The sequence below is a fragment of the Camarhynchus parvulus genome, chromosome 1 (genome assembly GCF_901933205.1).
Source record: "Camarhynchus parvulus chromosome 1, STF_HiC, whole genome shotgun sequence".
Lineage (NCBI taxonomy): Eukaryota > Metazoa > Chordata > Aves > Passeriformes > Thraupidae > Camarhynchus > Camarhynchus parvulus.
In genome coordinates, this window is record NC_044571.1 from 82,167,903 (window position 1) to 82,186,348 (window position 18,446).

Sequence of the window (18,446 nt, forward strand, 5' to 3'; positions counted from 1 at the left end):
CAACAGTAACCATATGTAACCTAGAAATTTGACTGCTGGTATGGACCTAAAAGGACAAAGCAAAGCATGTATTTATTTCAAGACAAAGAAATGTGTAATCTTACAAGAACAGATTTTAAAACCTTGAGCTAAAAAGACAAAAAGGAAGACATGAATTTGCATAAGACCCTGCTACGCATGTATATAGCACAATGTTTAGCTGGTGATGGGTTTGTTTATTCTCCTGGTTGATCATGAGCCGATGACTGAATTCCAATGACTTAAAAAAAGATAATAGCAGATTTTTTTTTAGCCTATCATTGCAATTAGCGAATTAAATTTAAATTCTTTCACTGTCACCACCAAATAAAGCATGAATAATAACATTTTCTATGTTTCCTATTCATTCTCCTACTTTCTGCATTTCTTTCTGTATTTCTTTTCCTCAACTGATTTAGTGACAAAGAGGTTGTGAGCTCCCAAAAGGACTAGAAGTATTTCCTACTGCTCCATCCTCCCCTGGAAACTCATATTTTGCCTTTAGTGTTGTGGACTCTCTGATGACATCCCAAACAGAGATATAGGGTCTGTGACAAAAAGCAACAGGCAGTAATGAAAAAAAGAATCCAGGAAATTCATGGGAAATAATACAGGAGGTGTCAGAGAGACAGACAGAAAAAAACAAAGAAAAAAATAATACAAATCTGGAACACCAGAGTATGCAGAGATAAAAGATCATGTCAAAGAGCTACACAATTTCTCTGAACAAGTAATTCTTGATTTCCTTCCTGTGTTGTTTACACTCCTGAAGTGAGACCTTAATTGCTTTTAGCCACCTACTTGTGGTCCTACATTGAACCCTTTAACTCTATATTACATTTTGTCTCACTTAACTGAATATAGCTTCTTTCACATATCTCAGTGCTATGCTTTTATAGTAGGGGCTGGATGGGGAAAGCACAGACTGTAAGGTAAAGAAGAAATCCCTGCATCCAATAAACCCCACACCCATTAGCATAACTGTAGCTTTACTTTTTCTCACCCTCTCTTGTTGGCTTTTCTCTGAGTAGGTAATGACACTTATTTTCAACTATTACTACCTATCTGGATCTCAATCTGTTTCTTTGTGTTGCCTAGAATATAGTGATTTGCTTCAATTAAGCTTTCTGGTTAAAAAATAACCATGCTTGCCATATTCAGTGAAGGACAGCAAAATCACTACATCCCAAAGAAAGGAAAACAGCAAACTTGAATCATAAACTTGGCATTACAGCTAGAGATTTACAACAACATATGGTCATTTGCCTCTAGCTCTCTGCACATGCTGACTAAAATAATCCATTGAAACAGAAATGTCCTGAATTGTAAGAATAGAAACCAAATGCTAGATTCCAGCTTTTTACATGGGCCCTGCCTGTAAAGAGTATCCATAATGAGAAAATTTTCATCTCCGAAAACAAGTACATTTCTGAGCCCACATTTATTTTTCCTGAGTGCCTAACATAGACACAAACAACCTTTGTAATTAGTGCATGTGAATTGAACTCACAGTGACAGGCACAAGGCTGCAGGTGCTACTGCACCACAAACAAGGCAGCTCAGACATGGACACAGCCAATTGTGTGGGTTTGAGAGAAAAAAGTAAACACTAACAAAAGTGACCAAGGCTTTTGTGGCTTTCTGCTTCAGAGGTTTGGGGCATTCGCTGGAACGACTGTGGAATAAAAGAACAGGTTTTGCATTTGTGGTTTGGGAAGTGCCATTTAGATAAGCAGCTAAGACATCAAAGGCTCCTGCAGTGAAGCACCAGGGCATAGCAGCTTAGTGAGACAGATCACAGCCAGAATTCATGAACTAGCAGAAAACAGGGCTCATCAGTGCACACGGAGCAATACTGTACAGAAGAGTTAGGCAGCACAGATATCTCAGCTTGGCTCAGAGTGCAAGTTAATAAGCCTCAGTTCTCAGCAGAGCTTCCTAGGCCAATGCTCATACAGGGGGATCAAGCTTTGTTGCTGTTCAAACTGCAGTAAGGTGTTCAGGACCCTGGTGTTAGCCCTTTATCTGTACACCTCAATTAACCTGCAGTTGCTGGCTTGGGCTTCTCACACCATTTCTCCCCCTACATTTTGTGTTCCTGGCTTATCTCAAGAAAGGAAGCTTGGATCTATCCATCCTTACACACATAATTGTAGCTTTTCATAAAATGCAAATTCAGGGAGCTGACCAAAGCTCTTGACAAGAAAGTCACTCTGGTCTGGAAAAAACCTGCTTCAGGTCAGAGAAAGTTAGAGATGCCTTGAAAACTTCAACACTTCTAATCTGACCTTGCCCAAGAGCAACATCATCGGTAAGAGTGATCCATCTCCCTTCAGTCATTGCTCTTTCTGACAGCAGTACCAATTAGTGCTTCATGTGGTTGTTGCCCATTAGAACAAGACCCTTCATGCTAACATTAAAGTTTTCCCTTCCTTCTCTGCTACCTTACTCCTTCACGCTGAGAGCATAATGACAAAATGTAGAATTTAGCCTTAATTGGATCTCTGCAATGTTATCACCTGAATTAGCTCCCCTGCGAATAATTATCACTGCCTAGAGGCTGACAAATTGCTTCCCTCTACTTCATGATTGTCAGGAATTTCAAATTATATGCTGAGCATGGGGAGGATAGAGGGGACAAAGGGGAGAATGAAAATGAAAGCCTAGAGAAGCATAATTATTAAGATTATTAAAATACTTGACAGATTGCCACAGTCTCCATGAGTCCCAAAAGGGGAGAGTGACAGCAAGAATTTTGCTGGGGCAACTGCGCAACACCCAGTCTGGCAAGAGACTCATACAGGCAAGGTGAAACTACAACCACTGCTCCCAGTAAGTGACAAAGGTAATTCCTTTGTTATTCACCACCCCAGTTAAGCTATGGATAGCAGCTTGTTTACCATCTCATCTGCACATTTGGTCTTGCTACGTAGATGGCAAATTCTTTGCAGCATAGACTGATAGAAGGGTAAATGTATGCGAGGGGATAGTAGCAGATTGCCATGCATTTAGAGTAGTATATAAGAGCTTGTGTTTTGCAAGGAAAAGGTTTTGGCAAAAAGCTGCTCTTCCTGAGAACACTCGTTCCATGTCTGGGCAAGACCTCACACAGAAACACATTCTGTCATCACTCCACAGTATCCATCTCAGATATTGACAGAGCTAAGAAATGTTCATCACATAAACCCAAATCACTATAAAAGTGTCATGCTCTTTGCACATTACTTGAAATAGTCAAATAGGGCAAATAGGGCTTTTATCCAATTTTCTCATTAATGATGCTGTGCTTGTAAGATGGATGTATTTTTCAATTTATTTCAAAGCAGCTCCTCAGACTTTCCCACCATGCCAAACCAACAACACACGTCAGACACAGGCAAGGTAGCTGCTGACATATTCCCAGGAGAAGGCTCTTCCTGCTTACCTGACATACAGTGACCTCTTCTGATTAGTCCTCAGGGAGCCAGACCCAGAACTCATGCTGTGATTCATCATCTGCTCACGCAGGTCATGGATTTTTGCCTCAAATCGAGCGTACTCTAAGGAGATAAGAAAACCCAAGAGAACATGGATATTTTAGTTTTCTTGACCTATATAATCATTACGGCTGCTAAATGCAAATTAACATTAAATTAATGAGTGTCAGGCATGTCTTGAAAATGGAGGTCTAATAGAACCTTGAATTAATGTACAATCTTAGGTAAATATATGCCCCTTTTATTGTGGTACCTGAACATTTCAACACTGGCTAGGTGAGGAATCATATACCCAGACCCACGGCCCTGCAGTTTCAGGAAAGGAAAGGAGGTTTAAAGTGTGTTAACAAATATCTTCCAGTTTGTGGAAACAATGTTGAAAGCAGTTTTCCACTGTATGTTTCCTCCTTCAAACAATGTGATACCTTGGTAGGGTCAGTGGGACTGAAGTTATTAATGAGCAAAGCAATCATTGTAAAATCCCATCAAAATGAAGGAGATATGTCTATGTCCAATTATCCCCAAAGCAGCTGGAAAATCACTGTATGAGCAGTCAACCACCTTTTTTACACTGCTTACTGAGGCTTGGGCTCTGTTTCTTTTAAATAGGTGGAGCCATTATCTCATTCTTAGTGTGGGTGACCCCAGAAACTCCAAACCTAAGCTACATAACAATGGCACAGAACTGCTCCCCCCCCCCACCTTGTTCACCTCCATAGTTCTACCGGTGGCTCTGCAAAATGTTGTGACCCTACTGCCCAGCAACATGGGATCAGCTGGAGATGTATCATTTGGTGAGACTCCTCTCTGACAGGACACAGCCTCATCAATGGTCCCTCCAGCTGCCATGCTTCCCTTGCTCATCGTGTGACTCAATGCGCTGAGCTTTGGTTTGCAAGAAAAAAGGTTGAGGTTTTGGAGACAAGCTCTAATTCCTTGAAAATTAAAACCTTCAGCAGCTCAGAGAGCCATAATTCAACCTAAACCCAGGAGATCTCCTGATGTGAGCTATAAGACTAAGCTGAGGGGGTGTACAAAATACATTTCAGTGAGTCAGTGACACTTTAAAGAGTAAGACATTGCAGACTGGTGCCAGCAGAGAGAAGATGATGTTCCCTGCACCTCAACGTTTTATTTCACCGATGCCTTCAAAAGAAGGGTCCCGTTCCCCACAGCAGGGCTAAAGCAGAACTGAAACCAGCACACAAGGTTTCCTCCTCAAAGGATGGAGGTACATTCCACCAGATCCCATCACCTTCCAGCTTAAGCAAATAAATCTTTACAGTGCATTTATAACCCATTGCTCTGCATCTTGTTTGTTGCTGTCTGAGCTACCTGAAAATGCTGCAACATTCACATTTTTCTCCTAGAACTCAGCATTATTTTTGTTTGATCATTTGCTGTTCCTACTGGCTCCGTTCCCAGAATGTCTAGATGCTTTGCAACAACTAATTCACTTTATTCCCTGCACTCTACATTTTCATTGGATAATAACACCTGACCTTTCCAAGATCCCACATTTTGCACAGGTGGCTTAGCAGAAGGGTTTGATTTGGGGTTTTGTGTTTGGGTTTTTTCCCCTCCTTCTCTCTTGACACATTTTGCCTGCCTTTCCACTGAGCTTCCTTGGCATTACCTACTCAGTCTGTGAAGTGGCAGTGGCTACTTTGCTCGTCAGTTGGGAACCACTGCTGCGCTGTAAGACTCTTCAGTCTTCCCACATACCTATGACTTCACTGACTGCAACTGAAATTCTGTGTGTCAGGAGAAGAGAAACTCCTACATGCAGACTGCATTTTAGATTTATTCTGTAGCTTGTTTCTTGCTCATTTCTGTCACCTAGAATACATCTTTAAAATTCTGAGAGATTTAAAAGCACAAATTCTCAGTGGAACTAAGGCTCCTACAAACTTATGTTGGGTTTTTTTTTGGAGTGGAGTTTAGTTTTGAGGTGTTTATCCCAGTGTAGGATTTAAGTTTGCTCTATGTGAGTCATATTTGCTCTGATCTGCTGCTTTAGAATTTATTTAGTAAATAATCATCTTCTGAGCAAAGCTTTGTTTAGCTTATATTTCATTAAAACCAATCTAACATTTCTTCTTGGCAAATAGGAAAGGGGATCTTAAGGACCAAGCCTTGCATTTCTCTTCCTCATACAGTATCATTCCTACACAAATAGACAGAATATTACAATTCTAAGGCTTCTTACCAGCTCTCTTTCATTTATGGTGGATACACTGAAGAAGACAGTAAACATATAGTGTGATTCAGCTTCTTTAATGTTTTACATCTGGGCAGCACCAAGGATATGAATGATCTACAGCAGAGCAACTTTCCCTTTAATAAGCATCCCCATCCCAGGCTGACTCTGTATGTAAGGTGTGGGAGTAGCTCCCAGATTTAGACATCAATCTGGAGAGTGAGAAGAGAGGACTGAAATTCTGATTTTCTCTAGCACAGCATCCAGCTAACTTGAACATCAGATACTCAAATGACTACAGCTTGGTCAGGTGATGATATTGCTTCTTGTGTTCTGACTTTACAGCACACTTGTAATTTAACCAATTTTAACAGCTTATAAACTTATTCTGAGTTCAAGAATATCTCTCTGGGAGACCTCTTGAAACCACAAGACATATTAAAAATTGTCTAGTAAGTGTGATGGAAACTCAAGGTTCAAGGTCCTCCTCCCTGCTTGATACCAAAAATAATTGAAGTACTAATGATATTGTTACTTTGTTTCTTGAGATGTTTTTAGCTATGGATTTAAATACATAGATAATTTGAAAAAAACCCAAATTTATGGGACTATATTTTCTTACTGTACCTTCTTTGCATTTTTTTTTGGTAAAAAATATTAAAATATACCCTTGTCCCTTCTTCCTGGCAAGTGCCTGGGCCAAAAATTGCACGACCATCAATGCAGGCAGTCTTTAACTCAGCTCAGACCAGTTTCTTTAATCTCAGTCCTCCTAGTTCTCCTACTGATTCCTAGATACTACAGTGACAGATGCATTTGAAATGTGAACAGAAAAAGAAACAGTGATGCTCTGCCATCAGAACTGCTGTGATAGTTCTGCCTACTGGGAAAGAGTCCTTTTTTCTTAACACTTCTTTGTACTTGGGTCATTCCAAGAGAGCTGTCTCCTAATAGCTTTGCATTTGTTAGGTGTGAAAAAGGACAGTGCTAAAGTCCAGAAAAACACTTCATGCTTCCTTCAAATTCAGCACTGAATCTAAATAACACACTTTTCAAGGCTCCTACACAATTAAAAGGACAGTGAGGTTGTGACATACTAACAAAATATACAGTCAAGGCCCATTCATTAACTTCATGCTCTTTGAAAAAAGGGAGAACAAAGAACATATTGCTACTGGAATGCTTCATTAGCAAAACTTCTCAAATTTACTATATTCCATCTGCAAAGTTCCCACCTGTTGCCTGATTTAACAACTCTGGTAGCTTAAGAAACTGATAAAGGCAAATAAATAGACTGAATAAATGGACAGAGATCTGGTGATTTCCCTTCCATCTTTTCCATTCCAACACCCTGCCAAGTGCTATATCTGGGACTCATATGTATTCTAACCTTCAAATATTGATGCAATCCTTTCCTTTCCAAAGCACTTGGACATGTTGCAAGGTCTGGATAGATCTTTGGGAGTAAACTTCAAACACCTTGAAGCCTCTCCTTAGCTCACATACTGAGAAATCAAAGCAAGGCAAATGGCCAGTCCTGTTAAAAAAACATCTAAAACCTCCAATCCAAAGAGTGATATACTTCATGTGTAGCTGACCAATACCAAAATCTTGACTAATCCACAAAAATCTTGACTAATTCACTTTGGCACCTCAGGCAATGCAGATACCAAAGGTTTTACTGCTGAAGTGATTTAGATACCTAAAATTCTCCCAACTCATCTACCCAGTGTGCAAGTCGGGTCTTACATGGTGGGAAGGAATTGTTTTAACACACAGACATCCCTCCCTTTTGAGCTTTCTACTGGCTCTCTTTGGTGGTCCATGGTCAGACTTGGTATGTGAACTTTTGTGAGTCTGATTACTTAACACATAAGTCTCTTCACGTATTATGAGTCTTTCCAATATCATGAGTTTGTGAGATTTGTGATGGATGCAAAGATAATAAAGACAGTTTGGGATGAGTTTTGCTGTGATGTCCTTTCATATACATGGAGCAAGAACTTCTCCTCTTAATATAAGCAGTATATTGAAATTCTAGTTTAAAAATTTTTAAATGAGTTCATAAACAGCCTAAAAGACTGAGGATACAAAAAATACTTGAGAACACAAGACAGCTCCTGGAAGTCTTAGATGCTTTTGGGAGACAAAAAAGAAATGCAAGAAAGTAAACATCAAAATCAATTAATTTCTGAATATAAAAATAGCAAAGATGGAGATATTATATCTAATGGCTTGATGCTACTTTTTGGTCATAAAAATAAAGACTAGCTATGTTAAATGAATAAATATTCTGCAGCTTTTCTATGAGAAAAAGTTGCAGAATTTTACAAAGCTACACCACTGTTATTTTTCACTTTTATGTTTATAACAAAGATTGTAGTATTGATTGAATTTAGAGAACATGATAACAAAAGCCCCTCAGCCTACAAGTAAAGCATAGTTAAGAAACTGAAATGCTGACATATGATACAATAGTGAAAATAACAGTTCAGCAGCCCAGTCCATGTCTTTATCACTTGAACACTTTTAGTGCTGGCCTCTTTAGAGAGATAGCAATTCTTTCTGCCAGCAGGTAGCAGAGTCTGCTTTTCTGTGTAAGTCAGGATAATCACTGTTTGCTTCTAGATGATGAGGTTTACTAAAAAGTAGAAATTCAAAAATGGAAACTAAAACTTGAATTGTCCAATTTCAACAGACTACAGGGTTTAAAAAAACCCCACCAAACCACAAAACACAAGCAAACCAGGAAGGCATTAATTAGAGACCTCAAAAAAGGTATGTTGCATAGCTCTAGAAACTATACTGAAGGAACAGCTGCCAGACCAGTTTCTCTATCAATATCAATTGGGCATAATTTCAGTGGATTCAGGCCAGCTTCTGTTCTGTTTATCGGAACATAAACTGTATGGTGTCATGGACTTCTTGCCTTGGACATCTGAGACAGCAATTTGCATAACACTATGATTATGATTCTATTATATATGCTATTTATGTAAGTTTTTTTTTTCCTTTGTCTCCTCTTAGTAAGTGTCCTGGCTTAATAGTGTAAGATTCAAAATAATAGAACAGATTTTTTCCCAGAGTGAGTGAGTTCTGCCCTTTGCCCACAGTGTTTCCCAGTCAGCACTGGTTTTGTATTTGGAGGTGAGAGGAAGATGAGCAGAGCAGCATCAAGAATTCCAAGTATCGGGTCTGGTTCTGCTTTTCCAGAGATTTCCAGTGTGGAGCTGTGTGGGTCAGAAGGAGTAACTCTCTTCATACAATGACTGCTATGGTCAAGACATGGTTGCTAGATTAACATGGTGTCTTCGGCTACGCCTACCAAGGGCCCAGCACCCCACAGCCCTGAAAGCCTTTGAAACTACTGTAATACACATGGAAAGTGAAAGTGTGTGCAAAAGACATGAACTGATATTGTATGTCTTCTCTTTGGATTTTTTTTTTAATATTTGAGTCAATTTTTTGGCTAAAAGTATACGTTTTAGATGATTAGGGGTTAAATTCCACAGCTGCCTGACATTGCAAACATTCACACAGCAGGTTAATGATGGTGAAAAATCATTGTGGTAATCTGTGGTAAATTTGTAAGAAAAACAAACAAACAAAAAAGCAGTACAGTTCACTGTACCTTTGGTTCTTTTATCTGCCTCTGCCATGTCTGATGTTGTACAGCCTATGTCCCTGGCAGTGGACAAGTCTGGCTTTGGATTTTATATTTTATTGTCAATGCTATGCTTTTAATAAGTAAAAAAAACCAATCAGTTAGATCTACTATCAGCTAAATTCATGACTCAACAGGAAAAAAACTGCATACAATTTTGATGCAGCACTGGAGAAAGGTGACTGGAGAAAGTGCTGCTCAAAAAGCCTTGCTCCATTCATGGTGCACTGCACAAGAGAACAAGTGATGCTGCTAGTTCTTATCAGTCATACAGTTCCCTTGAGTTCTCTCAAAGGAAATGAAAAACACAGATTTCAATACTGGGGAAGGGAAGACAAATTTACATTTTATTAGATGTTATTACTTCGACTATATCTACCCTTTTTTATTCAAATATTTTCCATACTCCTTTTCAGGAACTTTTCAAAATTAATGGAACGGGGATTTTTACTGATTTTACTCATTGCTTTTCCCTTTAAAACTTCAGCACAATAGGGCTATTAATGTCTTTATCCTTTGATATTGGCTGACTGTCTTCCTTTACCAATATACAGGTATTTACATTTCAGCCTGTCTTCTAATTAAAAGTTCACCCTATAGATTTGATCTGCAGCTGGGCTCACTGCCTTAATATCACCACTGAATTTATTTTCTTTTGCTTTATTACTGAATATAACTCTTTCTCCATGTGTTGCACCACTAGATACAGCCCTCATTTTCTGTTACTTGTAAATAGAAATACCCCCAAAAATATATCTTCCTTCCATGATACCTTCAGGTGACTAATAACATATTCTGCTTCTAGTCACAGGGAATACAATTCCAAGAGGTCTCTACAAGTTTTAGATTCAAAGAATATCTTCCTCCTAATGAAAGAGAAGTACTAAAATAAATTAAGCTATTAGCGAGCAAGAAGGACCATGTATCCTACCGAGATGTTATTCTACCTGCTCCCTTAAAGCCTATCCTTGGTTCAGGAAGTGTCATCTTGGACGCCTTCTTGGATGGAAACTTCTGCAACTTCTTCTAACCACTGAAGAAAACTCCAAGGAATTCAACACCTTTTGAAAATAATCCCTCACAAGACTTTGAGGAGCCTTATCCTGCACTGGATTTTACTGCATTCTCAAAAAATTACCTCCCTGTTATTTTGACTGATGTTGCCTGAACTAAACAGGACTATCTGTGGCACTTTTTCAAGTCCCCTGAGGTCCAGACTGAGCTAACATTTCGGATAATGTTGTGTGTACCCATGTCCAAGAAGGAGCGAGGCATGTGCTTGCAGATTTTCACATGGTCTGCCTTGGCAGCACAGTGTGAAATCTTGGAAAAGTTGGACACATCTCCTCAGCCCTGGCATCCAACCTGCACAGCCATGCTCACCCAGCAGAGCAGCTTATGTCTCATTAACCTTGATAGCTCTGTAGGAATTACTGTTTAGTACAGTGCAGACACATTTCAAGGTATCTTTGGTGTTTTAGGCACAAAGTGACTCTGTCAAGGTGGAGAAAAAAAAAAAAAAAAGCACTTCCCTGCCTCGGAATCCTCTTTCTTCAACATATATTTATGTGAGATGTTGCAAAGGAACAAAATCTACTTGCTATTAATAGCTAAGCTAATTCATTTAGCTATTTTGTCACTTCAGGCTAGTGGTGGAAGACCATATTTTCAGACATTTATTCAATTTCCACAATTCCCCATCCAAAATCATTGCCCTGGGGCATTTGCTACTCATTATTTTTGCTTCATTTTTTCCATGCTTCTGCTTTTTACCAAGTGTAGTTCCATTTCTTGGGAGCTGAGTATATTACACTGATGTTTTAAGCTTGGCTTGCTTAAGACATGAGCTGGCACAAAGAAACAACACAGAGTTGACCAATTCTGGAGTTTCCTAGGCCTGGCAATACTGGGAAGGCAGCCTGATGGTCTCAGCTAACCCTGTAACTATGTTGGGTACATATTCTTCTTTTCCAGACTTGTAAATGATGGCAAATGATTCCTACCTGCCTTCAGCTGTTTATAAATTTCCTCCTGAGTGCCCCACCTGTCAGCTACAGGGTTCATGTGAGTGTTCCCAAATCCTTTTCAATAAAAATTGATGGGGTTAGCCTGTGTACTCTATTTACACTAACCTGGCTGAGTGTGACTGATCCAAAATGGAAAGTACTCTTCACACAAATATATGGATACAGAGCTGGGAGCACACTGGTGCAGATGGCATCTGCCCCAACACTGCTGCATGCAGAGGATGCCACCTTGTACTACACCATGCTGGGAAAAGAGAAGAAGGGTACAAACCTACTTCATCATTTCCAGAAACAGCAGCAACTTAATGCAACTAAGGAGGCACAGGATGCATCTAGGAATTACCTGTGGAACTTTTTGAAATAAAACTGAAAATGTGGATCAGTCTGACCTGCCCAATGTTCAGACAAAAATGAAAACAAGGAGATATTCCTTAATCAGGGCTCAAAATTCCCATGTGAACTATGAAAACTTACACAAAACTTCCACAGCTAAGACATTATATGCTGGTTTTGTACTTATACTCCAAGAAATCCTGATATACTCAAAGTGGGAAGAGATAAAAAAGAGGTTCTGAGAAGAGACTTTAGGGAAAAAAATTTCCTTACTGAAAATAGAGTGATCTGGAAGTTAATGTGATTGTATTAATTCCATAAATCAGCATGAAAGTTGTAGCTTACAGAAAAAAAAACCTCACCCACAAATCATTTAAAATCATCATAAGCCAAAGCAGAAAATTAAACAGTGGCAAGAATACCAATAGTACCAAAGGTAGTTATTCTTAGAAGAGGACAGCCTTACAGACTACCAAAAATACAGAGATTAGATAGACCATCAGTAACAAACAGAATCTTGGCAAAAGTGTTATGAAAATAAGCATGGATATACTTTAGGCTGATCTGTTTTGCATTTATGATTAACACAATTTCCTAACATTGGAAATGTCATTAATAAATGATTCACTCCTTTATTTCAATATCTGCAGGTAAAAAGCTACCTCCCCCTGTAACTGCCCCTTTCCTACACTCAGCTGTGCTGCTCTTCCAGTCAAGGATATCTTCAGCCATCTCCTAAGGTTGTCTGGACCACTCTATTGAATTAAAAAGAAGGATTCAGCAAAGACCGGAAACAAAACTATCTGTTTTTACCATTAAAAAAATGAAGCCCTTAAAACAATCCCAAATAACCTAAAGAAAAAAGAAAAGAAGAAACATTCCCACTTGTGTATTGATCTTTTCTAAGAGGCAATATTGAGAGCAGCTGCAGAATCGCATTAGTTTGCTAGAGCTTCCTGATTAAAGGGGAATTACTGTTTCTCATACAAACAGGTAATAGGGAATGGTTCAGCACATTACAAGCTTGAATGAATTTAAACAAGACAAATACATATATTACCTCAGGGTAAGTCATGCTTCCTGCATCCCTCTTAGCTTATTACAGGGAATATTTTGAGTCCTCTGCAGTATGTTGTGCATTAGTCCACTAATAAGAAATGGAGGATATAGTTATGGTGTGGATGCTCAGAAATGTTGTTTAACTTGAGCACCAGATCATTCAAAATTGGACTAATGTCTGAAAAAGCACTTTAATACCAGTAAATGCCTTGCAATTACTGCTGATATCGCTGATCTCATCATTCACAGAACCACCAAACCCCACCATTATGGCATAAAACAGCTGGAAAAGGTCTCCTTTATCAAGTCCAAGTCCTGCTTTTACAGAAAAACCCTAAAATCCTGTGCACAGACTGTTCAAATACTTTCCTACAATAAGTTCCATTTTGGCATTTCACAGCTGTTGGAACGCCACTCAGAGCACCCACTCCTCAGAAAGGTAGATTCATTCTTCTACCTGAACATGGCTGAAGGTGACTTAATTGGCTTTTACCCCAGCACAGTTTCTGTGCAAATTGCTCTTTTCCGTTGTACATCGATTCTCATGGCAGATTTAGAGAGAAAACACAACTTCACCCACCCATTTCCGTTTTGCTAAATAAACAAGCCAATCTTAGTTAACAAAGAAAATGTCAGAGTCAGTCCTTCAGGAGCAGAGCTCTGCTGTCTCCCTGCTGTGCTGGTGAGCCATGTTACAGACAAGGCTTATAGATCAATAGAAAATGGAAGTGCTGAAAACTTCCCACCTGACACCCAGGCTTCTTATATTTTTTCACAATTCTGACAAACATCTCAAAATAAGGATGGCAACCTCTACAGCTTTTCCCAAGGACCACTGTTTGTTCTCTGGAGTAAGTAAACACTTTGTTATCCTTATGTTATTTGTTTATCAGTGGTTTCCTTAAAGAAAGTCAGTTTAATGCATATCTATCTATCTAATCTATCTATCTCAAGCTGGTTTCTCCAAAGCTCTCTTACTTTCTGCTACACTGCTTGTAACTATTTAGGATGATCCAGGTAGGGAAAAGCAGCGTATCAAGATGATCCAAGATGCTAATGCTTGCGATGTTTATGATTAAACGGCTTTTAGCACTAAAAATGTCACATCCATTCAGCTTTCAGAGAGTTTGGACAGGAATGATCAAAACCTATAAACAACTTCAGAATATTTTTTGACAATGATGAATGATTTAAGTTTCCCATACACACTCTTTCTAGAAAGAGATGTACTCAGATCAAATGAGAGAATCAGGCGAGATCCCCTGGGAGTGCATTATGGTCTGGTATTTGTGATCAAGTTCCTAAGTGTTATCTGTGTTGGGACAATTGACTGCACCTTCTGAAGCAAATTGAGAGGATTTTGCTTAGACTGCAATGCTAAAGGGCTGTATCAAATTGCCCTGCCAAGCATTTTCCAAGGACAAACAGGACTCTATTACATGGATGCCAGGTACCAAAAACCTTCAACTGGAGCATGGGCCTGATTTCTCAGAAGTAATAGGGATGAAAAGGTTGCCAGTGAGTGAGCAGAAAGTCTTTGGGGGAGGCCCTAAGTCACAATTAGATCTTTTTACAGATGTTTGCCAATTTGTTATTAAAGATCTTGAGAGATGGAGATATACCAACCACCCCAAACAGTCTATTTTCACGGTTCACTCTCCTTTCTGCAGCTGCATTATTTCCCTAATGTCTCATCTTAAGCTTTTTTGGTGCTTTTTAAGACTGTTCATTCTAATTCACAATGTATACTAGAAAACAACACAGCAAACTGAAATATTTAAAGACTAACATTACAGTAAAATTACAGACAGTAATGAAAAAGAGGAATGCAGCTAAACAGGCAAGCAGGGATGGTTTTGCAAAGGTAAACCTTTTGAAAATGTCTGCAAGTGTCAGAAATGAGACCTTAAAGAAAATTACTGTATATGAATTAGGACAGATGAAGCTCATTACTGCCTGTGGCCTACATGCTATAAAATGGGTTAGTATTGCTACAGAAACCTTTTTGGTGTGTCCCTGTAATTAGCACAAAAGTACTATTATTGTAATTAACTGAATCCCCTAGTACCTACTGCAATGTTCATGCTTTAAGCAGGTTAATGTGAAAATTAATTTGTGCTAATTTACACAAGATCAGTGACACCCAAACCAATCTGGCTGCAGCAGCAATTTGTGAAATAACAGTATTTTCCTGTTGGCTTGCACAAGGCACCGAAGCTTCAAGAATGTCACATAAACCCATCTTAGCTTTCACTTGTGATAAAACTATTGTGATAATTTTCCATCTTCTCAGGATAAATGTATTGTGAGACTCACTCCTAAGTGGATAAGTGATGTACTAGCTCTTGACATATAAATTAAGAGGATAAAAGATTTGGGCAGGTTCTTTAGCCTGGTCAAGGGGCTGGCTGGTCTCAGAACAGACTGTTCTCTAGGAAGAGTTACCTTTTCATCTCGTTTGACTTCCAGGGCAAAGCATACACACAAGAAAGAAGATAAAATTCTTTTGTGCACAAAACCTTTAGTCCAAGAGACTGTAGGATAATTAAGAGGGACTTGAATTCTTCTCAACTTAGTCCTGGACAAGATAGAAAAATAATAAGAAACAACTACCTGGAGGATTAAGGGAGAACACAGTTGAAGTCAAGCCAAATCGGAGAGTGGTTCAGTGTTAAGGGATAGAAGAGAGAAGATAACTTGTTTTTGTGCTTGTTGCTCTTTATTCTTCCACTAAAATAAAACATCTTGCACTGGACAGACAATTTCTGTTCCCTGTTAGCTTTAGGCTGGAGAAACACTGTCATCACCTGTCAGTGCAATAGAGAAAATTAAGCCTCACAGCTTGAACTAAACTGGCTTGTAGCTGTGGCTATTGTTGCACTTTCTGGACAGTGACTGGCTATGCTAGGAGTGGCTAATTAGGGCTTTCTTGCTCTCTTTTCTGTAGTTGGTGTCAAATGAACTTTTGCACCTTGCCTTCCTTCCAAGGGATGCAGTCCCAAATGAGTGGTTGTTCTGAGCACCCAGAACCCTCACTCCTTCAGCTCAAGGCTGCTCTTTGGTCATCCTCCTGCAGACATGTGCCACCACAATAACATGAGGGTAACACGGGAAAACCTCACAATCTCAGCACATTCTTGGACCCCTTCTTGTTTTCTGGTCTCACCCACTACCTTGAGGTGGGCAGATGACAGGGCAAATGATAAAGGCCTAGTTCAGCCTGTTGTGTTGGGGTTATTCTCCTAGGAACCCTAAGAAGAGGCTCACGCACAGCTCCATTCAGGGCCACCATCTTCCAGAAAATCTTCTCTCCCACTGAATGCAGAGGAGCCTGGTGGACAAAATTTCCTTGCCCTTGCCAGTAACAGCAAGGTTCTGAGGCCTTTCTGTCCTGTCTGCTCAGCAGAAAAAATCAAAACCCAGATACTCCCTCTTTTGACCCTTTCTGTTGCACCCTTAGTATACAATGTCATAGAACTTCATTTAATGGCAATTAAATTAATTAATGGTAATATTAAATTATGTGTCTCCCCCCTCACCCCATCAATTCCCATCTGTTGATGGGACAAGAGTTAAAGTTCAGCTCTGTTTTTAAGGACCATAACAGTCCTTGGGCTCAGTCAGCTCTGATAAAGAGATGCATACAAGTGAGTAGAGGTTTCCTACACAGCTTTCCCAGCTCCTGCATAGCAAGGAAGACAGAAAAGCTTCAGGTTTTCCAGTCCTTCCACCCCCTTTTCTGCTCCCTGGGCTCATCTATAACCTCACCAAAAGCTGAGCATCCTCTCTGCACCTCCTACAACCCTCAGTACACAGGGGCTGGTGAGCAACAGTTCTTCTCCACTTGCAAGCTGCCCAGCATATGTCAGTGTGCCCTTGCCTCATTCTTTGCCTGCCAGAGGGGTTAATCTCCACATTTCTTTCCTTTCAGTCTTCTGTCTCACCTCTCCACCACTCCTCATAAATTACCTGTAAAACAGTTTTTAAAGCCTACTTTCTCTTCCTTCTCTTCAGCATGACTTCTGTTTGTTTCCCTAAGCCCTCAGTGTCCTACTCACTGCAGATCTGGCAGGATCATGAACTGCTTAAGAACCATGTAAATTTAATTCTCCTTTTTATATATTAATATTTTTGTTTGTTTGTTTTTAAAATTTGTTTCCCTAACTTCTGCCAGGCATTGAGCTTGTTTGTTCCAATTTGTGTCCATTTTTACATTAGATATCCATGTGAAGAGTGGCCCATGATGATTTTAGGTGCATTTTCCTACCATTATTTTAATTTTCCTTTTCACAAGGTCACTTAGTTGAAAATCAAGTGAGGACAAGCTAAGCTGGGAGAGAAAACAATAAAGTGAATACAGGGCAGTGAAACCACCTCTTTTTTCTCTAAAATGGGATGCTGAGCTCTCTGGAAGCTAAGTAAATCACAGTGGTTTATATAATTCAATTTTTTAATACTATTGAAAAAAGAATTGTAAATGTGTAAAACTGCAAAGGACAAAAATAAAGTTTTGTTATTTTCTTAAAGGTAAACAGAAAACTGAGATTATCTTGCAATTTCAAGCTTAGAAGACACAAATATGAAGTCCTAATGACACCGCAAATACAGCTTTAAAATCTTTTATAGTCAACTTTCAGTGGGGCATAATAGCTCTGTTCATTACAAAAAAATATGTGTCTCTGAAATTATGGGCCTTGTTTGACTTTCATGTGTTATTAGCTCTCAGTGGAACTGAAGGATTTAAATTGATTGTAATGAGACATTTGCAGACACTGTGACTGCAGCAAACCATTCCTGTTTGGAGATGGCTGGCACAGGAGGATTCTAAAAGCATCCCAACAGGGAGCAAGTATCATGCACTGACAAAGGGAAACAAAAATCAGCTTTGGAGAGGTCTGCCATGCAGCTGGCATTGCTGTGCAGGACATGCCAAGTGGCTGCTCTGAAGGCAAAGGAGGGCAGCACCCTTCAAAGGGTGGGAACAGATGCTGAGGGAAGTGCTGGTTAAATGCACATCTGTTTTCAAATATACACATGTGAATTTCTGCCAGATGTTAAAACAGAAAGAATTAAACTCTAGTTGAAAACAAAACAAAACTGAATTAAAGCAGAATTCTCAAAGCAAAAATAATAAAAATAATAACAATAAGAACTTACATCTCTTTCTGATACCAGGATGCTGAAGGTGAATCTATTCTGAGAACTGAAAGACTTCTTATCTTGTGACTTCTACCTCAGCTTCTTAATCTTCAAAAGCCTCTCTCACCCCTGTCAACCTTTTCTACTTTCTGCTAAAGTTTAAATACAATTCAGTGATGGACCTATATCAGAGACTCTATTTCTCTTTTCTCCCCTCATCTTTCTCCATTTCTTTGCTATCTAATTATGCCAACAAAGTGGAATAGCCTTTCACAATTACCCTGTTTTCATGAAGCTTGTGAGAATTTCGTAGCTTTAAGACTGTCGTCAAAGCTTGTTCATGTATATACACATCATTTTGTTTATTCATTTCTAGTGCTTGCGTAACCTAAATTTCTAAGGCAAGTAACCTGAAAAAAGGATTATGAAATACTCTAAAGAGAAACCATTGCAAATGTGACAGCTGCTAAGAATCACTATGACTTTCCTATTTCTCCTTCCCCTAGAGGTTACTATTGTGGCTGGCTGAG

General features: G+C 39.3%; 1 protein-coding gene across 12 annotated transcripts in view; it reads right to left on the reverse strand.

Moving 5' to 3' along the window:
- DLG2 (discs large MAGUK scaffold protein 2) overlaps positions 1–18,446 on the reverse strand; it is an 890,387-nt gene that overhangs the window by 81,781 nt on the left and 790,160 nt on the right. For all 12 annotated transcript variants that reach the window (XM_030950072.1, XM_030950037.1, XM_030950029.1 and 9 more), the window contains one exon: positions 3,443–3,557. In XM_030950072.1, coding sequence (XP_030805932.1) covers positions 3,443–3,557 — 115 coding nt within the window. The remainder of the gene's footprint in view (positions 1–3,442; positions 3,558–18,446) is intronic.